Source organism: Heloderma suspectum, chromosome 3 (genome assembly GCF_057233095.1).
Source record: "Heloderma suspectum isolate Gila_16-S chromosome 3, 16-S_ref, whole genome shotgun sequence".
NCBI lineage: Eukaryota > Metazoa > Chordata > Lepidosauria > Squamata > Helodermatidae > Heloderma > Heloderma suspectum.
In genome coordinates, this window is record NC_139460.1 from 238610769 (window position 1) to 238634235 (window position 23467).

The 23467-nt window shown below is 45.8% G+C and overlaps 2 protein-coding genes across 8 annotated transcripts in view; one reads left to right on the plus strand and one right to left on the minus strand.

Annotated features, from left to right (window-relative positions):
* Positions 1–5296, minus strand: part of LHPP (phospholysine phosphohistidine inorganic pyrophosphate phosphatase) — a 265744-nt gene extending 260448 nt beyond the window's left edge. For all 7 annotated transcript variants that reach the window (XR_014788783.1, XR_014788784.1, XM_084841524.1 and 4 more), the window contains exon 1: positions 5139–5296. Coding sequence is in view for 5 of the 7 variants with exons in the window: in XM_084841524.1 (XP_084697650.1) it covers positions 5139–5266 (128 nt within the window). In the remaining 2 variants the exon portion in view is untranslated. The remainder of the gene's footprint in view (positions 1–5138) is intronic.
* A 13275-nt stretch (positions 5297–18571) lies between these two features.
* On the plus strand, positions 18572–22866 carry NKX1-2 (NK1 homeobox 2). Its single transcript, XM_084841531.1, has 2 exons — positions 18572–18797; positions 21489–22866. The coding sequence occupies exons 1-2, from the start codon at positions 18572–18574 to the stop codon at positions 22121–22123; spliced, it is 861 nt and encodes a 286-aa protein (XP_084697657.1). The 3' UTR covers positions 22124–22866.
* Positions 22867–23467: the final 601 nt, after the last annotated feature.

Below are 23467 nucleotides of genomic sequence, written 5' to 3' on the forward strand. Positions count from 1 at the left end.
AGGACGTATTATATTCTGGGGTTGTATACATCTCTAACCACAATTCACATACAGAGGAAGGTTCAGATAAATGCTGCAACACGTGCATAATCTCCCTTGCTTCTGTCCTGACCCTGCAGAATTCTACAGTACTGCCAATATTCTACCACTTATATTCACCAATAAGAAGGTTATTAAAATGAATTGAATTATTCAGAGTAATATAAATGAAATGAAATTCAATAGTCCAAGTCGGAAATTATACATGTGGGAACAATAAAGCTTGCTTTTTTAATTGGCCAAAGAAAAAACAAGTTCTTGACAATGAGCAGCCACTGTGATATGTCTACAGGAAGGCAACTTCATGGGATGTTCCAATGAGCAACCCCCCACACTGGGGGAGGGCGTGTTGGTGGGGGTTCCACCTGTCAGTCCTCCACCCATGCCACCAATACCCCACCCTGCCAGCCACATGCTGAGCAACTATGGGAAGGGGCCCTAAATGAACACCACACAAAGTGTTCCTCCATGTGGCAGGGATGGGGATAAAAAGGTGTGACCCTTCTTCCCCCTCTCAATGCATGGCAGGTGTCTGAACAGCTCTTCAATTATCATTCCATGAGATTTCTAGAAAGGACAGGCAAGTACTGGAACATCTGAAGAAGGCCTTCGTGAAGCCACATATGAAATATGTGTCCAGTTTTGATCATCCATTTCATGGAGACTGAATGTAAGCTTTAATAGGTCTAAAAAGAACGATTCAATGATCACAGGAATGAAGAATCTATTTTATGAGCACTGATGTTAAAAGTCTGTTTAACAAAGAAGGCTGAGAAAAAGCATGATATCACTCCTATGGACTGTACTCCTGAGACTGGAGCCCTCCATCTATCCAAAGCCCTGCCAGCAAAAGCCAGGCAGGGCAGGAGGAACACCCAAGGCAGTTTAGCCTCTCATTCCTCCTAAAAAAACACAAATTCAGCTTAGATAAGCCTCTAAGCCCATCTAGCTGACTTACTGGTGGTGGGCGGGGATGACCACGGAGAGGCCATAGGATCCTGTGGATAGGATCCTCTCCTCTCCCCGCCCCGAGTCCCACCCCTCTTTTTGCCCTCCCCAATCTCCTCTGAGCAGCAGCCCCTTGCCGCTGCTTTCCAGTGCAGCTGCAAGGGACCAGAGCTGGTGAGGAGGAACAGCCTGAAGTCAGATCCCTCCTCCCAAGGTCATAGGAGTGTCTACAGCCTTGGAACGGGGAATCCAACATATCCTATGTTCCCTGGGATGCTCTCCCAGGGACCATAGGATTTGGATATTAAGAAGTTTAGCTTAGAAACCAGGAGACTGTGTCTAACCATTACCGGTGTCAAATTCAAGAAGTAGAACCTGGAAGAGTTCTGGAAGCAAAGAACCTCATAAGGTTCAAGCCAGATTTACAATAGATAACTTCTGTGAAACCTCTAATACAATTTCTTTCTGATACTTCAATTGTAGCCCATTTAAGTCACAGAGAGGTGGTTTTTTTCCTACCTTTCATGTGATCTTAATTCCTCCCCCTTCGACTGGGATACTAGGAAATTCCATGAGAGCCAAAGGGCACAATCCACCGGGAAGTTACCCTGCGCCAGTCCTGTTGAAATGAACAAGAGCTGTGCAGGAGCATTTGAGGATTCTTATGCCGCTCCCATTCAATTCAGTGGGACTTGCTCAAGAGAACATCACCATGGATTGCACCCAAAATGTCTGGAAGTCTGGGAAGATGCGCCCAGTTATTTCCCACAAGACTGCTTGGTTTGCTTGCACTCCGGCTTTGACTGATGACTATATTTGACGTCAGAACTCTCCAAACTGGAGGAAGGGGCATTAAAATGGTAAATGTGATTTAATGCAAGCAAATGCATACTATGGACTTTTTGCCCTAATGATGCACAAAAATCCTAACCAAGCATCCATGCTGATGGGGTCAGAGCGAGTGGTGATTGACCAAGAAAGGGATCTTGGGTTCGCAGTGCGTAGCTCGATGAAAATGTTGACCCAGTGTCTAGCTGCTGCAAAAACGGTAAATTCCATGTTAGGGTTCATTAGGAAAGGAATCAAAAATAAAACTGCCAATGTCGTAACACCCTTATACAAATCTATGGTGCAACCACACTTGAAATACTGTGAATACCTCTGGTCACCACACTTGAAAAAGGATATTGTAGAGCTGAAAAAAGTGCAGAAGAGGATCACCAAAATGATCAATGGGGTGGAGCAGCTCCTCCATGAGGAAAGATTGGGCAGTATACTATGCTGCCGCTCCACCGCTGCTGGGTATGTTGTACCAGCAGAAGGAAGCTAGCACTTCCTAGAGCAACCCCAGAAACAAGCCAAAACATTCATTTCTGGAAGAGGACAGGTGAGTGGAGCCCTCTTTTGCTAGCTCTGCTGACACATTTTGTTCCAGAAACGAGCATTTCAGGTCATTTTTGGTTGCTTTAGGAAGTGCGAGCTTCCTGTTGCACTAGCAGCGGGCCTCGCTGCCACATGGGCAGCATTGAATACTGCCCATTACAGCAGTGGGGGATATTTAGTTTAGAAAAAAGGCAAGTAAGGAGAGACATGACAGAAGTGTATAAAATTATGCATTGTGTGGAGAAAGTGGATAGGAAGAAGTTTTTCTCCTTCTCTCATAACATTCCATGAAGCTGAACGGTGGGAGATTCAGATCAGATAAAAGGAAGTACTTCTTCACAAAGCACATAGTTAAACTACGGAATTCACTACCACAAGAGGTAGCAGCCACCAATTTGGATTTTAAAAGGGAATGAGACAAATTCATGGGGGACAAGACCATCAATGGCTACTAGTCATAACAGCCATATATTGCCTCCAGTATCAGAGGCAGTGTGCCTCTCCACACCAGTTGCTGGGGAACACTAGTGGGGGGGTGCTGTTGCACTCATATCCTGCTTGTGGGCTCCCATGGGCATCTGGTTGGCCACTGTGGGAACAGAATGCTGGACTAGATAGGCCCTTGGTCTGATCCAACATGGCTCTTACTATGTTCTTAGGGACAGTGACCCTGGGTTTCTATATTTGCCTGGCCTTACTTGCAGCTTGTGTATTGGCTTGTTACACAAATAATATCAAAGCATTTTTCTGCCATGTATTTGTTTGAGGCACACTGTGGTCTGGATTTGTCTGTAGGGGATTGATATATGGAAGATCCTGCTTCACAGCAAAGGGTAACCAGATAACCCTCTCTCAAAATACTAGAACCTGGGGTCATCCTATGAAGCTGATTGGTGGGAGATTCAGGACAGATAAAAGGAAGTCCTTCTTTACATAGCACATACTTAAACTATGGAATTTGCTACCACAGAATGTAGCGATGGCCACCAATTTGGATGGCTTTAAAAGGGGGTTGGACAAATTCCTGGAGAAGGCTATCGATGGATACTAGCCTTGATGGCTATGTGCTACCTCCAGTACCAGAGGCAGTGAGCCTATGTACACCAGTTGCTGGGGAACATGGGTGGGAGGATGCTGTTACGCTCATGCCCTGCTTGTGGGTTCCTGGTCGACATCTGATTGGCCACTGTGTGAACAGAACGCTGGACTAGATGGAGCCTTCCAGCATGGCTCTTCTTATGTTCTTATGTGTGATTGTGATTCTGCTTTCTATTTTCCTAATACTGTACTACCACTTGCCTATTTTGTGATGCAGGGTCAGCTGTAGCACATTTTAAGTACCCTGCGCCCCTAAGAGTAGGGTTGAACACAACACTCTCCACACTAGGAAACTATGATATGTCAAAGAAGCCACATTAAGACCATCTGCCTGAGGCACATTTGATCTTGGATATGTGGTTTGTTCCTACCAGTGCAACTAGACTCGAGAGGGGCCTTTGTATTTTATTTATACCACAATACTAAGTCTATGTGAAACTGAAGTAAATTCTGGTGAAATTCATTACATTTACTGCAGATGCAGGTGTTTAGGATCCAGTAATATTTTAACAGTTATATCTTTTACAAAAACACCACCTGCACATTGTTTTCATTTTAATTAGAGACCACACTGAATGTCAGCTTGCTCATTTAATCTTGTTAATTTTCATTGTCTCTTAATGCTCATTCTATTTGAGATCAGTTTTGCTATTTTTAAAAATTAAGGTATGTTAAATGTACTGCTTTTATCTGCTGGTGAAAGTCTTTTTTTAATGCTAAGAGATTTTGAAAGCATTAAGGGTGCAATCCTATGCATGTTGAGACAGAAAAAAGGCCTACAACTCCCAGCATGCCCCAGCTAGCATGGCTGCCTAGACAATGCTGGGAGGTGTAGGACTTTTTTCTGTCTCAACATGCATAGGATTGCCCCATCACATTTTAAAAAAATTATTATAAAGAAATATAAAAAATATGCAACAGGGATACCTTCTAGAACAAGTCACCTCATCAGCCTGTTGCAGCTAAAGCAACAAAGCACCACATAGCACCTTAAAAATGACTCACTGATCATGGCACAAGTTTCACAAGCTATTTGTAAATATATAAATGTCTGTTTTGCATCATCTCCACTAGCAGTGTAAGTGAAATGTGTGGCAGCTATAGCAAAAATGTCTCTGAGCATGTGTAGAGTGCCATTTACTATAATAACTATTGACAGCCAATCCAGGATGAGATCAGAGGACAGGACTTCTAGGTCAGAGGCTGTGGCTTCTAGAGAGTCATACATCTTATCCTTCCTCAACGGGGTGCCCACCAGATGTTTTGGACTTCAACTCCCATCAGTCCCTGCCAGCACAGCCAACGAGTAGGAATGCTGGGAATTGTAGTGCAAACCATCTGGAAGGCATCTGGTTGGGGAAGGCTGCCGTACTGATTTATGGAAATCGGGCAGCGCTACCCTACAAGCCTATCAACTCTTCCTTTGCCCCCGACAGTGTTTTGAAGCGAGCAAAGGCACGGAAAGGACCCTAACAGGAACGCCAACCACACCAGTTCTTGAGCCGATCCTCCAGCTTTCTAAGAAGGAAGCAAACTCCCCTACTCACTGCTCCGACGAGGATCAGGCGTGGTGTGCAACGTACGAGCAGGGCCGGTCCTCCGGATGGAGGGACGGAGCTTTGGGCGAGACAAGACGCTGATCGCCCCGTCGCTACAGCGCTCCCACTTACTTTTTCACAGCTTCTATAGATCCTGGAATGGGGACTCCGCCTCCTTCGCCTCCGCTATCATAAAGCACCCCGCTGATGTCTAACACCACTCCCTCGACGCCCGCAAGGCGTTTAGCCCAATCAGCCATAACGGAGAGTAAACGCTGCCCGCACGCTCCGCCGAGCGCCCGCTTACAGATGCACATAGCCCGCCGCCGCCGGATCCCGAACCCTTCCTGCCTGCGAAGGCGTCTGGGAAATGTAGTTGCCCTTCGACGCGGAAGACGCAAGCGGCGCCTCAGGGCGCAATCCTCCCTACGCGCGCTGACCTGAGAGTAAGCCCCTCTGAACTCAGGAGGGCTGACTTCTTAATAGACGCGCCGTGAGACCGCGCTGGCAGGCCCATAGTGAGCGCCAAGACATGTTGCTTCGAGGCAGAACAGCAAATGGTGTCCCCCCCACCCCCTCGCCTACCTATCCAGGTCAAGGTGTTTAGTACCCAAAGCCAGGCAAATTATTTTGGCACATGAAGCAGAAAATCCCACACGTGCCACTCCCCATCGCCAGCAATAAAAACACAATCATAACAAATTGTTGTTGTTGTTTTATTTAACAGTATTTATGAATTGCTAGATAGCTAGACATGGCTATTAATGGCTAGATAGCATCACGGATGCAATGAATATGAATCTGAGCACGCTCCGGGAGAGAGCGCAGGACAGGAAGGCCTGGCGTGCTATGGTCCATGGAGTCACGAAGAGTCGGACACGACTGAACGACTGAACAACAACAACAACAATGAATTGCTTACATTAAAAGAAATGTCTAAATGATGGGCACAAAGACCGTATGAAATCATGATTAAATACTGTATATTATTACTGTATACAGAGGATAATATTGCCTTCTCGGGAATGGTTGTTGGAAAAAGTATGTTTTCAGTAGGTGCCGAAAACCCAGAAGGGTCCTGTCTAATTTGTAGTGGCAAGGAGTTAGGGTAACCTGATTCACACGTAACAAAAAGCAACCATGGGTGAATTTCCCCATGGAACCTCTTGTTGCGGTGGCTGCCATTTTGAATATTCGAGGTGCGGCGGGGGTGCACCATAGGATGTCATTACATGCAAACCCAGCAAAGGTGGGTTATGGGGGTGGTTAATAAGCCACCCAGAACCCATGGGCTGTTTTAGGGTTGCAGGTGGCTTGTCAACTTCCAGCATTCCTGACCATTGAGCATAGTGGCAGGGACTGGTGGGAACTGAAGGTCAAAATATCAGGAGGGGCCATATTGGGGAAGGCTGGCTGGTCTAATGGTAGGGCTGGCCCTGGTGAGCAGAATTAAATGGCGTAGCACCTGCAACCTACTTGAGATAGGTCGACTCAGGGCTGGCTCAAGGTTCCATGGATGACTCTTGGCAACTTACCTTTACAGGACCCTCCATCCTCCTCATGCCTCCAGGAAGCCCAATCCTTCCCGCTGCACCACCAAGAGATGGTGGTAGATGCTGATCTTGTAACCAAAATATGCAACAAGTCCCTGAGATCAGCCTCTATACCAGAGGACTGGAAGATGGCCAATGTAACACCAATTTTCAAAATGGGATCCGGGGGGATCTGGTAAATTACAGGCCTGTTAGCTTAATATCTGTTCCAGGTAAATTGGTTGAAGGCATTATTAAAGATAAAATTAATAAGCATATAGAAGGACAAGCCCTGCTGAAAAAGAATCAACAGCTTCCGCAAAGGTGAGTCCTGTCTCACTAACCTTTTACAGTTCTTTGAGAGTGTCAGTAAACATGTAGACAGGGGTGATCCGGTAGACATTGTTTACTTGGACTTCCAAAAGGCTTTTGACAAAGTCCCTCATCAAAGACTCCTCCTGAGTAAACTTAGCAGTCATGGAATAAGAGGACAGGTCCTCTTACGGATCAGTAACGAGTTAAAGAACAGAAAGCAGAGAGTAGGAATAAATGGTCAGTTCTCCCAATGGAGGGAAGTAAAATGGTGGGGTCCCACAGGGATCTGTATTAGGACCAATGTTTTTCAGCCTGTTCATAAATGATCTGGAATTAGGAGTGAGCAGAGAAGTGGCCAAGTTTGTGGATGACACCAAATTATTTAGGGTGGTTAAGACAAAAAGGGATTGTGAAGAGCTCCAAAAGGATCTCTCCAAACTGGGAGAGTGGGCATCTAAATGACAAATGCAATTCAGTGTAAGCAAGTGTAAAGTGATGCACGTTTGGGCAAAAAATCCCAACTTCAAGTATAGCCTGATGGGATCTGAGCTAGCGGTCACTGACCAGGAAAGAGATTTTGGGGTTGTGGTAGACAACTCAGTGAAGAAGTCAGCCCAGTGTGTGGCTGCTGTAAAAAAGGCAAACTCCATGTTAAGGATAATTGGAAAAGGAATTGAGAATAAAACTGCCAATATCATACTGCCCCTATACAAATCTATGGTGTGGCCACACTTGGAATACTGTATAAAGTTCTGGTCACCACACCTAAAAAAAAAAGATCTTGTAGAGCTGGGAAAGGTGCAGAAAAGGGCAACTAAAATGATCAAGGGGCTGGAGCATCTCCTGTATGAGAGAATGTTACAATAGCTGGGATTGTTTAGCTTGGAAAAAAGAGGATAAGGGGAGACATGATAGAGGTGTACAAAATTATGCATGGTGTGGAGAATGTGGATAGGGAGACATTTTTCTCCCACTCTCAAAATACTAGAACCCAGGGTCATCCTATGAAGCTGATTGGTGGGAGATTCAGGACAGATAAAAGGAAGGCCTTTTTCACACAGTGCATAGTTAAACTATGGAATTTGCTACCACAGGATGTAGTGATGGCCACCAATTTGGATGGCTTTAAAAGGGGGTTGGACAAATTCCTGGAGGAAAAGGCTATCAATGGCTACTAGTCCTGATGGCTATGTGCTACCTCCAGTACCAGAGGCAGTGAGCCTATGTACACCAGTTGCTGGGGGACTTGGGTGGGATGGTGCTGTTGCGTTCATGTCCTGCTTGTGGGTTCCTGGTCGACAGCTGGTTGGCCACTGTGTGAATCACTGTGCGGGCATAGCAGCAGATGCCAGGATCCCTCAGGATTGTCTCTTCCTCCTCTCCACCAATGCCACATTTACCTCCTCTTCCGCTGCCATGCTCACCGCCTCCTCTTGCTCAAGATGTCCTCCCCTCCTACTGCTCTGTGCTCACCTCCTCCTCCCACCTTAAATTTCCTTACTCCCCCAGCCCCGCCCTCCACTACCACCACTTCCTTGTTAGGGCTGCTGAGGTGAGTGTAGTGATGGGGTGGGTAGGGGGAGGAGGTAGGTGGCATCGGCAGGATAGGGGAGAAAGGAGGAGGTAAGTGACTTGAAGTTAGGGGGGAGGTGAGTGCAGCAGGGGGAGGAAATTTCAGGCAGGAAGAGGAGGGGAGGGGAGGGGTCAAGGGAGTGTGGTGGCTACGGACACTTTTTCTATCTGTGAAATGTGCTCACAGTCTCAAGAAGGTTGCCTGCCTCTGGTTTAGACCAGCTGAAGTTTCCCAACACTTTTCAAAGTACAGCACATTACAGTAGTCCAAACAGGATGTAACTAAGGCATGCATGACCATAGCCAGACCACACATCTCTCGGGACAGGCACAGTTCGTAGTTCCTGAGTTCTATAGAAAGCTATGAATCTGATGTATAGAGGCTCTGACCTCTTACCTGAAAAAAAAAAGTCTTGATCCCTATACAAGAATATTTGGGTTGACCCATTAACTTTATTGGGACTTAGCAAGTATAATGCCTTAATGGGTTTATGAATCAGGCTGCTTAAATAAACTTCCTAACCTTCTCTTTTTCTTTTCTTTGTCACTCTTTTTTTTTCCTTTTTCTTTCTCCCTTCCCTCCCTCCTTCTACTTTCCTATACCTACCCTTATTTTCTTTAGGCCCAGCCCTGTACAGGATTACATGCATCTAAGAACTTTGAAATTAATTGTCCAAGGGGCTTGCCTAATTTTTCATAGGATCTGCCTTTAAGCCCTTTATCCAGACATTTTTAATTAATGTTTGAAAGTGAAAGAGTTTCTCAGTTTCACCTTATGAAGCACTGATAGCAGCACCAACACATTCCAGGGGAAGGGAATTCTACCACAAAGAAGTCCGAAGATGCCACCTGCCTGCTCCACTGTTATACAAATGTCCATGTTTCAAAGGTGCCTTGAGTCTGAACCACCAAGATATAAGATAATGAACAATAATAATTATATTATGATGATCTCTACAGGTGGAGAAAAAAGGGAAATAGGAGAGAAGATGCATTACCCAGACCGGTGTTGTCAAGCAGAAATAAAGGGAAAGAACTGAGGAGAAAGAAAAGAGGGGCAGAAAGGAAGACCGACACAGTTAAATGAAGACACATCTCTGTTCCTTAGCCGGGATGGATAATAGGCGAAATAATGTGGTTCACTAGTGAAAGATTTTGGACAGTGACATAAATATTGTCTGTATGGGAATAATCTCACAAACCATTATTTATCTGGCAGTACATATTAGTCTTTTCCCTGGGGTAGATTCTGCCACCATTACTCTTGTTGAGAAGCACCTTACATGGCAATTGGTCCAATTGAAATGAATTACTGCTAGAGAGGTATGAAGGTCTGCTTTTATTGTGGCCAAATCTAAAGAAATAAAGGCTACAATCCTATACACACTCACCTGGGAGTAAGGCCCATTTAATTCAATGGGAGGTCTGAGTAGGCATGCATAGGATTGCACTGAAAATATACACTGGAGTACTCATTGGAAGTAAGTAACAGAATATAGCCCTGTGTCCTGCATGGTAAACATTTCGGAAAATGCTCTGAATGGTTGTAATTATTAATCACAAAAACCAGATAACAGATATATTCAAATATCCTATAAACCATGACATATTTTTTTTAGAATCTAATATAACTTCAGGCATTGTAATCTAACAGATTACTTGGGAGGGTAGGGGACTCTTTTTCTTTTAATTTTGTAATGTTCCCATATCATTGTAACAAATTACTTATGAGTATGTGCTATTCGTCCCATTTAAAGTCAAGCCTATACCAGTGTGTCTGGATTCTTTCTCTCAAAATAGCCCCCATGTTAATATACCTGTGCTTATTTTGAAAGAAAAAGACATGCCAGTTGATATATAGGTCGCCACAGAATATGTTCTTGCGAATTTATTGTAATCATTGTTCTAGCAGACTGGGTTTTAACACATGAAACAGATGGAGTTGCATAAAGTATCAATTTTAGGGCTAAAGGGTGCTTTAAATATTGTCAAGTTACCAACACACACATACACACAGAGAGCGAGCCTGCCTGGGTTTGGTTTGTTTTTCAGCTCAGGCAGACATTAAAATTCTGTCTGAGTGCTGTCTTTAAATTGCTTTGATGCTAGGTGGGTTTCAACCCTGACCTGTCCTGACGGCAAGTGATGGCTGTTACAAGCTCTGGATCAATATTCATAGCGGGTGTCCTAGACTGATAACACTATCCAAGACAATGTTCCCTATCAGTGCAGACAGCTGAGATATTGTACCATTAGTGGTGTTGTTTTAAATAACCTGATCCATTTCTGGGTCTGTATAATGAATTTTACAGTTTAGATATTATCTTTAAGAAGAAGTGACTTGTAGCACTGAGGCAAATCAATGATTCCAAGACTCCTTGGCTTTTCTAGAAATAAAGCAGACTATAATTCCAACACTGTTTCTTATATATTCTTGAATTGTGGCATGCCAGTGATTGTGTTCACAATAAAAAGCACCTGCACTTTATCAAGAGAATGAAAAAACACATTGTCACCTATGTTTGAACATACTGGATAAAATCTCTTATATTGCTATAAAACAGTATGGATCCGTCCACTTTTTTCCATGACAAGCTAATGAGGTTTTAAGGTATTTGTGTAAGGTAGTAGTCTGGTGCTATATAAACTGGGGATATCCAACTTGCAATCAATTAAGCTCTATGCACATTTACCAGGGAGGAGCCCCCCATTGGACACAGTGGAACTTGCTTCAGCACAAACATACATAGGACTGGGCTGCATTTGATTGATTGTGTGTATGTTGTTGGATGGATGCTTCTGCTTTGCAGTCATTGGTGGGGCTAGATGACATTTTGGTCCATTCCAATTCACTGTTGCATCACATACTCAGGTATAAGACCATTTTTTTTAAATGCAGCTGAACTAACTTGGCACAAATTCAAGCACTTTGACTTAATTAGGTTGTCTATAAGTGCGATTAGCTAAAACAAAATTAGTAATGTTGGGGGGGGTGTTGCTATTGTGAGCCATAGCTGAGTGGTAGAGCACCTGCTTTGCATGCGGAAGGTCCAATGTTCAGTCTTCACTATCTCCAGATAGGACTGGAGAAGAGCACTGCCTGAAACCTTGGCAAGCCACTGCTAGGCAGTGTAGACATTGCTGAGCTAAATGGACCAACAGTATGACACTGCATAAGGCAGTTTCCTATACCCCATCAAGACACCTTGATTATATACATAAACAACAAGTATTAGCCTGTTTCCATCAAAGGACCTCAAAACTAGTCAATGAATTTGCATCAACAAGTGTCATTTGGAAGCAGATTTAATTTAACAAAAGTTGTTTATCAACCTCGGAATTCAGATATGAGTGTTTCTCAAGTATGGAGCAGATTGGCCCAAGACTGCTCAGCCCATCAGAGACATCAGAAAAGAGAAGTTGGTGGCAGCCAGAGAGGCCTCCAAAGAAACTTTCCCCCCAAGATACAGCGCAGATCAGTCAATAGCATCAAAAGAAGCACTTAGGTTAGAAGAACTGAAGAGGTAAGAAGTTGAGGATGTGATTTTATGGGAGAAGAAATATAGTCCAACATAGTGATAGACCCTTAGCTAATCCTATAAAAGGTTGATGCCTGCCTGTGAGCCTCACGAGCCATCTGTGAGCTGATATTATCCCTTTCCTCATCACCATTAGCCGAGCAGATGTGATACTATGGATGCTCTTGGAGAATACTGATTATCTAGACCTGATTATGTAGACCCATTTCAGTTGAGTTTCCAGCCTGGTTATGGGATTGAATTGTTCTTAGTCACTGTGATGGGCCTTTACTGAGAGACAGGGGGAGTGTGACCATATTGATTCTACTCAGTCTCATTGGCTTTTAGTACTGTTGACCATGGTATCTTCCTGGACCAGCTCTGCAGGCTGGGTGTTGGAGGCATTGTACTTCAGTAGTTCCACTCCTCCCTGCAGAGTTTGTTTCAGAAAGTAACATTGGGTTACTATACTTTGATCCCATAGATCTTGAACTGTGGAGTCCTATAGGGTACTATCTTGTCCCCAGTGTTATTTAACATGTATGTGAAGCCTTTGGGGGCAGTTATTACAGTTTTGGAGCAAATTGTCATATGTGAACCGAGAACTACCGGAAGTACAAGCTGGGTTTCGAAGAGGCAGAGGAACTAGAGATCAAAGCGCGAAGATTCGCTGGATCATGGAGAAAGCAAGAGAATTCCAGAAAAACGTCTATTTCTGCTTCATTGACTACGCTAAAGCCTTTGATTGTGTGGATCACAACAAACTCTGGCAAATACTTAAAGAGATGGGAGAACCAGACCACCTTACCTGTCTCCTGAGAAACCTGTACAAGGGACAAGAAGCAACAGTAAGAACCAGACATGGAACAACCGATTGGTTCAAAATTGGGAAAGGAGTACGACAAGGCTGTATATTGTCGCCCTGCTTATTTAATTTATATGCAGAGTACATCATGAGAAACACCAGGTTGGATGAATGACAGGTCGGAATTAAGATTGCTGGGAGAATTATCAACAACCTCAGATACACAGACGATACCACCCTAATGGCAGAAAGCGAAGAGGATCTCAAGAGCCTCTTGTTGAGGGTGAAAGTGGAGAGTGCAAAAGCTGGTTTGAAACTCAACATTAAAAAAACGAAGATCATGGCATCTGGCCCCATCACTTCCTGGCATATCGAAGGGGAAAAAATGGAAGCAGTGACAGATTTTACTTTCTTGGGCTCCAAGATCACCGCAGACGGTGACTGTAGCCATGAAATTAAAAGACGCTTGATCCTTGGGAGGAAAGCTATGGCAAACCTAGACAGCATAGTAAGAAGAAGACACATCACCTTGCCGACAAGGGTTCGTATAATCAAAGCTATGGTTTTCCCAGTCGCAACATATGGCTGTGAGAGCTGGACTATAAGGAAGGCTGAGCACCGAAGAATCAATGCTTTTGAACTGTGGTGCTGGAAAAGACTCTTACGAGTCCCCTGGACTGCAAGGAGGTCAAATCAGTCCATCCTCAAGGAAATCAACCCTGACTGCTCATTGGAAGGACAGATACTGAAGCTGAAGCTCCAATATTTTGGCCACCTAATGCGAAGAGAAAAGTCCCTGGAAAAGACCCTGATGCTGGGAAAGATGGAAGGCAAAAGGAGAAGGGGACGGCAGAGGATGAGATGGCTAGATAGCATCACCGATGCAATGAATATGAACTTGAGCACACTCTGGGAGAGAGCGGAGAACAGGAAGGCCTGGCGTGCTATGGTCCATGGGGTCACGAAGAGTCAGACACGACTGAATGACTGAACAACAACAAATGCTGATGAATTACCACTCTATCTCCCTGTAACATCTGCATCAAGTGTGGCCATGCAAGTCCTTGACTGGTGCCTGGACTTAGTAATGGACTGGATGAGGACCTATAAACTGAGCTTGAATCCTAGTAAGATGGAACCCCTGTGGGTGAGTAATTTCCATTTCCAGGAGATAGGCTTGTTACCTTGTAGATGGGGTTGTATTCCCCCTAACGGAGCAGGTTTGTAATCTGGAAGCACTGCTAGATCAGGGGTAGGCAACCTTTGGGGCCATGGGCACATTTGGCAATTTGAGAAACTGTCCTTTGCACCACCACAAAATGGCTGCCATGGGAGGTGTGGCAAAGGACAAATAACCTGCCCAAAAGACTGAGTACAAGGCAGAGGTGGGGTCTGAGCACCAACACACTAAACAGCTCCTTTGAACCCACAGTTTTCTGCACTGACAGAAACGTATTTCACAGCAATTGCAGCTATTAGGAACAAAATGTGTTAGTTTAGAAAAAAGCAGGAGGGCTAGGGCACCTTGGTGGGTGTCAAGAAAAGTGTCCAGGGGTGCATTGGAGCTCACGGGCATCATGTTGCATACCCCTGGTCTAGACTGTTGACTGGGGCTGGTTACAGGGAGCATATGACTCCCTTGTTACAAGAGCTTCACTGGCTCCCAGTCTGTTTCCAGGCACAATTCAAAAGTGCTAGTTATGACCTATAAGGCTTGTGACCATGATACCTGAAAGACCACCTCTTCCCATATGGGCCTGTCCAGGATTTAAGATTGTTGGGGGAGGTCTTTCTCTTGGTCCTGCCACTATCAGAGGCATGTTTGGTGGGCCTTCTCGGTGGCTGCGCCCAGGATCTGGATGTCCCTCCAAGGGAGTCTGGGTTGGCCCTCTCCTTTGTTGTCCTTCTGCCAACAGCCAAAGATGTTTTTATTAAGCAGGCCTTTGGCATGTAAGCTGGTCTGTTGCTGAAGGGGTTTCTAACTGGCTGAGTGCTATTTATTTCTTTTATTGTTGTGTTTTAATTGTTTTTAATTTGCTTTTATGTTATGTTTTTATTAAGATTTGTTTTTCATCTGTATTTTATTATTGCTAGCTGCCTTGGGCACCATTTTTGGTGGAAAGGCAGGATATAAATTCATTAATTAAAAATAGATAAATACCTAAATAAATCAGAACAAATGTGGCATATCCTTTTAAAAGGCTAATACCCTCCCTGCTCCCAACATCAATATAAAGAAGTATTTACACTAGCTGTCAGTTGGACTTTTGCCATTTATATTTTCATAGGAATGGCACAATGAATTCAAACGATACAGTAACAGAAAGATAACTTTCTTAGTACCTACAGCAAAGAACTGCATTAATTCATCTGAATCCTGTTGTTTTTGATACCTCACATTTCCATCAAATCCACCAGCAGTGTGCAATGCCTTGTGTATGAAAATGTTCCTGAAATTTGGGGTGCTGATGGTTTACATCTGGGAATTACAGCAGATTTCATAGGCATGAGTACTACAGAACATGACCATACATGTTGAAAGAATAGGAACATTAATCATTTATAATCAAAGCCATGTGATCCAAATGCAGGGACGGCCAACTTGTCTTCCAGAAGTTTTGACCTACAACTCCCATGATCTGTCACCATTGACTATGCTGGTTAGGGATGATGGGAGCTGTATGCTAAAACATCTGGACTGGAGAGGTACAAGTTGCCCACCTCTCCTCTAGTGGATCCCAATTAATTGAACTCATGAGTTTTATGGTGCTTCTTAATCACTATGGCTTTGGCCTGTTGTCATACAGGACACTTTACACATGCTGAAGGCAATAAATATTAAGGCAAAGGTCCTAAATAGAAGATGGTTTGCAATGATTATGGTTTCAGAGGGTAATGTGGAAGATGTTTGGGTAAGTGGCAGCAGAGGGGAGAAGAACTTTTGAATTTGAAAGGGGATATGCTCCTTTGAAAGGCTCTTCTACCACACCAGCTGGGAATAGGAGGCCTAAAGCTGCAATTAGGTGATTTGCCCCTCTCTGCCCTATCCCATACCTGCTAACAATATTAATTGCTAACTCATTGTTCCTTAGCAAAATAGAAGGGTGAAGGGGGTCATTCATTAGCCTCCCAGTCCTATTTCCGGATGGAATAGATAGGTTTTGAAAGCCTCCTAATTTGCCTTTTAAAAACGGCTGGGCATGAGCTGCCCCTCCCGCATAATAAACTGCACTGTAATGAGAGAGGGCAGGCTCATGTTCCTAAACTGCCCCTCCGGATCACTGAATTGCTTTGAAATCCCTTGCTTTCTTTCAAGATCTGGATGTCTCAGCCCCACCTAGCTTTTCAAACTAGAATGTGCCTTTGCAATCGTTTATTATACTGCTCGATAAAATCCTCTATGGCCGTTTTGATTCTATTCTATTGCAAGTTGGTTTGCCAACAAGGGACAAGCCAGTGGCTAAGGAAACCAAGGCAGACACCATCCTCCCAGAAAATCCACGCTACTACCATTTGAGAAATAAGACGTGTCCCTAGTTTGTACCCTGCATTCCATCAGGTGCAAACTCAAGATCAATTAATATAGAATAGTTACAACTTCATGAACTTTAACCATGCCATACTATATGGACTCAGAATAATTAAATAATGACAAAGGGGTAAATTTATCCTACTTTTCAATGTTTATGTATGGAGAGTGTGGATTCTGTTCCGTATTAGGAATTATAACTACAGAAACTGGGAAGTAGTAGTTATTCCAGTGGGATCCAATAAGCAGTTCTCTGACCTTTTCCATGGACCACTTAGGGAGCAATCCTATGCATGATTAGACAGGAAAAAAAGTCCTACAGGTCCCAGCATTCCCCAGACAGCCATTTTTGTCTAAATATGCATAGGATTGTACCCTTAACCTTTTTTGTGCTACAAATCTATCTATCTGTACACACACACACAATATTTTCATTTTTAAATAAATCCAACATGAGCATCAGACTTTGAAATCACATCAGACTTTGAAGCTTTGAGAAGGAAGCTCAAGAACTTTGCGGCCCAGATAGTTTTCTCATCCATCCTTCCAGTAGTTCGAAGAGGGATAGAAAGGGAACGAAAAATACTCCGGGTGAATGACTGGATGAAGGTGGTGCTGGCGTGAGAGATTTGGATTCTGGGACCATGAGCAATACTTCCTGGAAGATGGACTGTTGGCAAGGGATGGGTTGCACCTCACAAAGGCTGGGAAGAATGTGTTTGGCCACAGCATGAAGAACTTTATCAGGAGGGCTTTAAACTGAATCCTATGGGGAAGGGAGACGTAAAGTTGGGGGTAACAAGGGATGAAGGTCATACACCGCAACGGAGAGAACAACTCTGATAGCACCCAATAATAGCCTTCAGACACATGTAGGAAGAATGCCAGACTATGAAGCTCATGGTCTTCGATGACTATATACTAATGCCCAGAGTATGGGAAACAAACAGAACGAACTTGAACTCTTAATACAGGGGGGAAATTATGACTTGATAGGTGTAACTGAGACTTGGTGGGATGACTCTCATGACTGGAATACAGCAATTGAAGGATATAACTTGTTCAAAAAGAACAGGAGGAACAGAAAGGGAGGTGGAGTTGCACTATATATTAAAAAATACATATCTCTGCACAGAAATACAGGAGGATGGGCTTGGCAGCCCCATCGAGAGCATCTGGATCAAAATAAGTGGTGCAAAGAATAAAAGGAACCTGGTGGTCGGAGTCTACTACCAGCCACCCAATCAAGGAGAAGACAAGGATGAAACTTTTGAAAAGCAAATAGCCAATGTTTCGAGGAAGCATGATGTAGTAGTAATAGGAGACTTCAATTTCCCGGATATTTGTTGGGAGACAACATGGCCCCTCCAGGAAATTCCTGACTTGTGTGGCAGATACTCCTCCTGCAGAAAGTAGAGGAAGGAACTAGAGGATCGGCTATCCTTGACTTGATCCTAACCAACAGAGATGACTTAGTGACAGGCAGAGAGCCAGTGAGCAAGTAGGCAGCAGCATCTCCTGCTCTTCCTTCTCACCATCACCTTGGCCTGGGCCAGAGCAAGAGGCAGATGAACAAGCAGGTTGCAATGGTGAAGAAGGGGGAGCAGGTCCAGGAGACTCTTGTCCATGGGCCCCTGTTAGGGTGTGGGTCCTCTGCAGGTTCCTCACCATGCCTACCCTTGATGCCAACCCTGGCTACAATGCCATACACACGTCCTTGGGAGTATGCCCCATTGAACTCAGCAGGCTTTACTTCTGAGTAGCTATGTATGAGATGAACTCAGAGTAGATGTGCATAGGATTGAGCTTTGGAAACACGTTCCACTGCCCCTTCACACCCTACAGGAGGAGCGGGAGGGGGAAGGCTGCAGTCTCATCGATTGAAGGACGGTTTCCAACCCTTCTGCTCTTCTCCACGTGTTTGGGCAGGCAGGCGAAAAAAATTAATAATAAAAAAATTAATAATAATATTACGGAAGGAACGTGCCAAGGCTGGGTCGCAAGAGCCCCTTCCTTCCAGTCTCAGCCCCCTTCTCTTGTCAAGCCTGGATCCTCCCCCTCCCCCTCCCCCTATCCAGGCGGAGAATCCCCTTCTTTCTAGACGAACATCTCCGAAGTACACGCTAGTAGCATCCGAGGGAGTCCCTCCTGCTGCCTCTTATGGACAGCCTCCTCCCCCTGGGACCAAGCCACGCCGCGTCTTCCAGCAAGCAGCGCTGGCTCTTCACCTGGCCCCCGTGCAGTTGCTGCAGACCGTGGGCCACCGCAGACCCGCCCCGCGCTCGGAGGGGGGAATGCCGGACTGTCAGGACAGCGGGGCCAAAGGAGCCCCCCTCCATACGAAAATCTCCTTCTCCATCTTAGACATCCTGGATCCTCAGAAATTTACCAGGAGAAGCAACCCGGCGGCAGGGAGAAGGCAGAGCATCCCGCCCGCGGGACAGCGGGAGAAAAGTTTGGGAAGAGTTGAACTAGAAAGGATTCCCAGCAGCAAAAGGAATAAACTAGAGGCGTATCATGGTAGGCGATGCGTGGTTTTGTTGTATGATTTTTAAAAATCTGGTCCGCGGGGGTTTGTTTCGTTTCGTTTCAACCCCCCCCCCCCCGGTTGATTGATTCATGGCAAGCAATAAACCATGTTTCTCTCTCTCTCTCTCGGTCTAAATATAGAAAGGTGTCTATGTAGATGGCTTGTGACACCTTACAAGACGAGCATAAACTTTCCTGGACTAGATTTTTTGACTGGGTGTCACCATCCCAGCCTAATCAATGGGGTCGTTCTTCTGCGATTTAGAGCCCTGCTGTGTGCTAGGTGTTGCTGCTGGGGGCTGCTTGACACTCCGCAACCGCACTTTGCGGATTGCACCCCGACTTGGATTGAGTTCAGTTTGTCGAACTGGAGCGCAGAAGGATGTAAGAAAACAGCTCGCCTGGCTGGCTTGAATTAAAACTGTACGGCTATAGCAAAACTTTAAATACTCTGGATCAATTTCTTAACAAAAGATGTGAGGGCGGGGGGGGGGGAGAGGATGGGGACCTGGAAGCACTGCTCCCTCTCAGAAGTTGTCTCGGGGCTCCTTTGCCTTTAACAGCACGTCAGGCGGAAATTCAGCAGGAGAGGCTGAAACAGTTTAAAGGTACACAGGAACCTTGGCTGAATCTACATATAACAGTTATACTGTTATCATCCCGTTTTCATAACTACCGGTGTCAGGTGTGAGAAAGCAAATAATAGTAATAATGGCCATTAACAGTGATGATGTTAGCAACCCCCACTTACTAATGACGAAAAGCACATTTTGCTTTACCTTCCAAAAGAGGAGCCCTTTCATTCAAAACAGGTCCCGGGGCTGGACGTTAAGTTTAAAACCAGCTCCGCTTGGAAGCTAACCCGTTCCATTGCTGGCCCTGTTTGCGGAGACGGTCCAAGATGGTGAATGCTTGGGGGTAGTCAGGGCCCTACAAAGAAGCTCCTCTGCCACGGACCAAGAGCCACCGCTGGGGCTACTGAGCCTAGCTGGGTTTGTTTCCCTTTAAGAAGTGGCGGAGGAACGGGAAGCAGCGAAGCAGAGCTGGCGGAGTCACGGCTGAGCTCGCAGCGCCCCCAGGCCTGGTGGGAAAGCGCCGGCGATTGTTTTCGGCTCAGCCTTGTCGGATGGGCCTGAATGGCACAGGGACGCGCCAGGCAAAGGACAAGCTAGATAATTGTTCCTGTGGTCTCCCCCACAAGAGGATGCCTTCGCTCCCCCTTGATCGATATCCTATTACCGGCTCCTGCGTATCTCCTTCCCACAGCTTGCAGGTACCAACTTCAAACCTCTTTCCCCCCCTGTCTGATCCTAATATTGTTCGATTAAAACTTACCTTTAATAGATGACATCTATCGATCCGCCCCTTCGCAAATCTGAAACTCTATTAGTACGGCAGCGAAAAAGAAGATGGAAAAGAACGGGGGTGGACGGGGAATGGGGGGAGGAAAGAAGAGGGACGTACTCCCCTTCACCCAAAAACATTAAAAAATGAAATAAAATACTTCAAGTAACTTTTTTTTAAACATGGTAAAACACACACGCACGCACCCCTTATCTGCTCCCACCTCCTTCAAATTAGTTTCTCAGTTCTCAGAATGGTAGCTCTGTGGGAAGGGGCTGCCTAGACGTTATTGCTGGTGTTTTGATGGGACGACGAGTTTGCAGCAAGGGAAACGCGCAGTCGTTCATTCATTCATGCCTCGCGTAATGTATGGGGGCGGGGGGACACAGGTCCTGCTGTAGGAACGACGACACATCCCGCTTCGTGATAATGCAGACGCTGCAGCCACACTACCTGATCTGTAGAAGTGTCCATACTTCTTAATTGGTGGGCACCAAACTTTTAAAAAAGTTTTTATTTCAGTAAATGATTCATGAACGATCAGAGGTCCAGACACCTTTTTTGACGATAGAAGTACCTCCGCTCAAGCTTAGAAAACAGGCCTCCTACAGGGGGGAAGAAAACAAAACCCAAACCTATTGAAAATAGCACAAAAGTGAATTTCGGGAAGCAACTTTGTCTCACACGTTAGATTTCTGACCTACATATAACGGCCTATTTCACGTCAACCTCCCATGCTTTCTCTGAAGTCAGTCAGATTTTGGCGGACTTAACTTTCAAGTAATGTTCAGGGCTGCAGCTTTAAAAAACATCACCACCATCACAACATCTTATGTTCAGTTTATGATTCAATTCAGTTTATGATTCAGTTCAGTTTATGACTTTATTTTCAGTTCATGATTCACTTATGATAAGCGTCTTTCCCTCAAGTCGCCAGTGCGGCTGGCTGAGTCCCGGGGAAAGGCACTCTGCGTATGCTCAAAAGCACTGGCTAAGCACCGTTCCCGACTAAACTTTTGACTCTTCATGCCTTTCTCTCTCCTAAATTACATATTTAATGTAATGCATATGTTCCAGAGCTCAGCTCCTCTGAGCCCGAGGGCTGGGGGTGGGGTGGGAGAGTATGATGGGGCTGAACGGAAGGCAGCCTGCGTTGCCTCGGGCTGCTCGCGCAGCGCACGCTTGCCTGTACGCGAAGTGCAGCAGATCCATTTGGACAGGATCCGGGGCGGGGAAGAGTAGTTAGGCGGGTCAGTCTCGATCAGGGGGCGCACTTGTTCGAGAGAGGCAGCTGGTCTCGTTGTGTCACCCTGATCAGCGCCATTGTGTGTCTCGCAGATGCGGACGGCAGCGGAGAGAGCCCGGCGGCCGCCCTGGCAGCATCGGAACGAGAGGAGCCCGGCCGAGACGGGAGCCGCTCAGCCACCGCGGCCGGCTCCGCGTCGCTGCACTCGCCCGGCGACTCCCCTCCCGCCTCGTCGTCGGAGCTGGACGAGCCCGGCTCGCCGCCGGCGGCCAAGCGGCGCCGGGCCGAGCCCGGTTGCGCCAAGCCTCGGCGGGCCCGGACGGCCTTCACGTACGAGCAGCTGGTGGCTCTGGAGAACAAGTTCAGGGCCACGCGGTACCTGTCGGTGTGCGAGCGCCTCAACCTGGCCCTGTCGCTCAGCCTGACCGAGACGCAGGTCAAAATCTGGTTCCAAAACCGGCGGACCAAGTGGAAGAAACAAAACCCCGGCGTCGACGGCACGGGGCAGCCGGGAAGCAACGCGATGCCCCCGGGAGGAGGCGGAGGCGCAGGCGGCAGCCCTAGTCCGCCAGGCCCCAGCACCCTGGCCTACCAGACTTTCCCCTCTTACGCGCCTGCCAGTGTCCTCTTTCCAGCCGCTGCCCCGCTTCCTCTGGCAGGCGGGGGGCCCTTCCCCTCTTTCCTTAGCCCCACATATCTGGCTCCGTTTTATACCCCCCACCTATAAAAAGGGCTTCCAGACGTTCCTAGCCAGGAGTGAGTGGAGGGAAGCGAACCGATTGTGTTTGCAAGCAAGAACGAAATCCAGTGCTAGAAATAGTCTCTTCACTTCACCCTATGTGCTGGAATTGTTTGTGGTCCTAAGATCTTATTTAAGAGCATGCCCTCTAATCAACCACTCTGTGAACACCACTGCCTACTTTCAGGTGCTTTCTTGAGTCTCCTTGGCTTCTTTGGGTGGGAAAAGAGAATGTGGGGGAAAACAGAGAGCAACCCCCAACGTTTCCTTTTATTGAGAGAAAGCAAATCTGCATCAGGTAATGTAAGTCTGTGAAACCCCTTTGGAAGCAAGAGTGACTCTTAATGCAAGAATATGGATTTTTAAAAACAATCAGCTCAGATATGCAGCATTATTTATATGACTGGTTGTTAATCTATAGAGAATGAAAGAGGGCACAAATGTTGTGGATTTAACAGTCAGAAGGGCAGCAGAATCTGGTCCTCCCCCCCCCCCATAATCTAATTCCATTTAGGTGTCATGTGATGCACTGAACCACTGTAATTCCATTCCTACTCTTGTTAGATATCCTAGAAGATGCTGGACCAGACCATAGTATTGGGACCCATGCTGCATGACCCTGCTCTGACCATTGAATTCACTCCTAGACAGAAATACCGGATGCGTGTAATAGTGGATTATGCAAAATGTAGATTGGAAATGGAGACGGTATTTTAATAAAATGTGCGTTGTACTATACTGTCTTGCATTTTAAAGCAGCTATTCTCTTGTGGTGGGTCTGGAACCACTAGAGGGCAACAGAAACCTCATGGAGGTTTCCATTAAATCATTCCGTGGTTGAAAACAGTATAATCCTATGCCTTTTTATTCATAGGTATAAGTCCCACTGTGTTCAGTGGCTGTTACACATAGATAAGTGTGTATCAGATTGCACTGTCAAGTGTGCTATACACTGTGCCCCCAACCAAAGTAGGGGTCCTGTACTAGTATAATTATCTCAATATATGTTTATTTGTGTACAAAACCAGATTTTTGTTTGTATGTTTTGTTTGCTAAGGGTTGTACCCAGTGGGTGCCCCTCTGCTGATGAATGGCTCTTTGATCTGGCGGGGGCTGCTACTAGCAGAACAGGGAGAGGTAATTTCCAGCAAATTGCCTCCCCCGACCCCGCACTATCTTCCCTGCCATTGTGAAGGTTCCTCCATCCCTCTGGACTGTAAGGACAAGGAAGCGAGGGCATAGCTGAAAATGACCCCCTCCAAATTTTGTGGATGCAAGCCTCTGCTGAATCAAAGGGCTTTCCTTCAGCAGAGGGGCACCAATTGGATACAA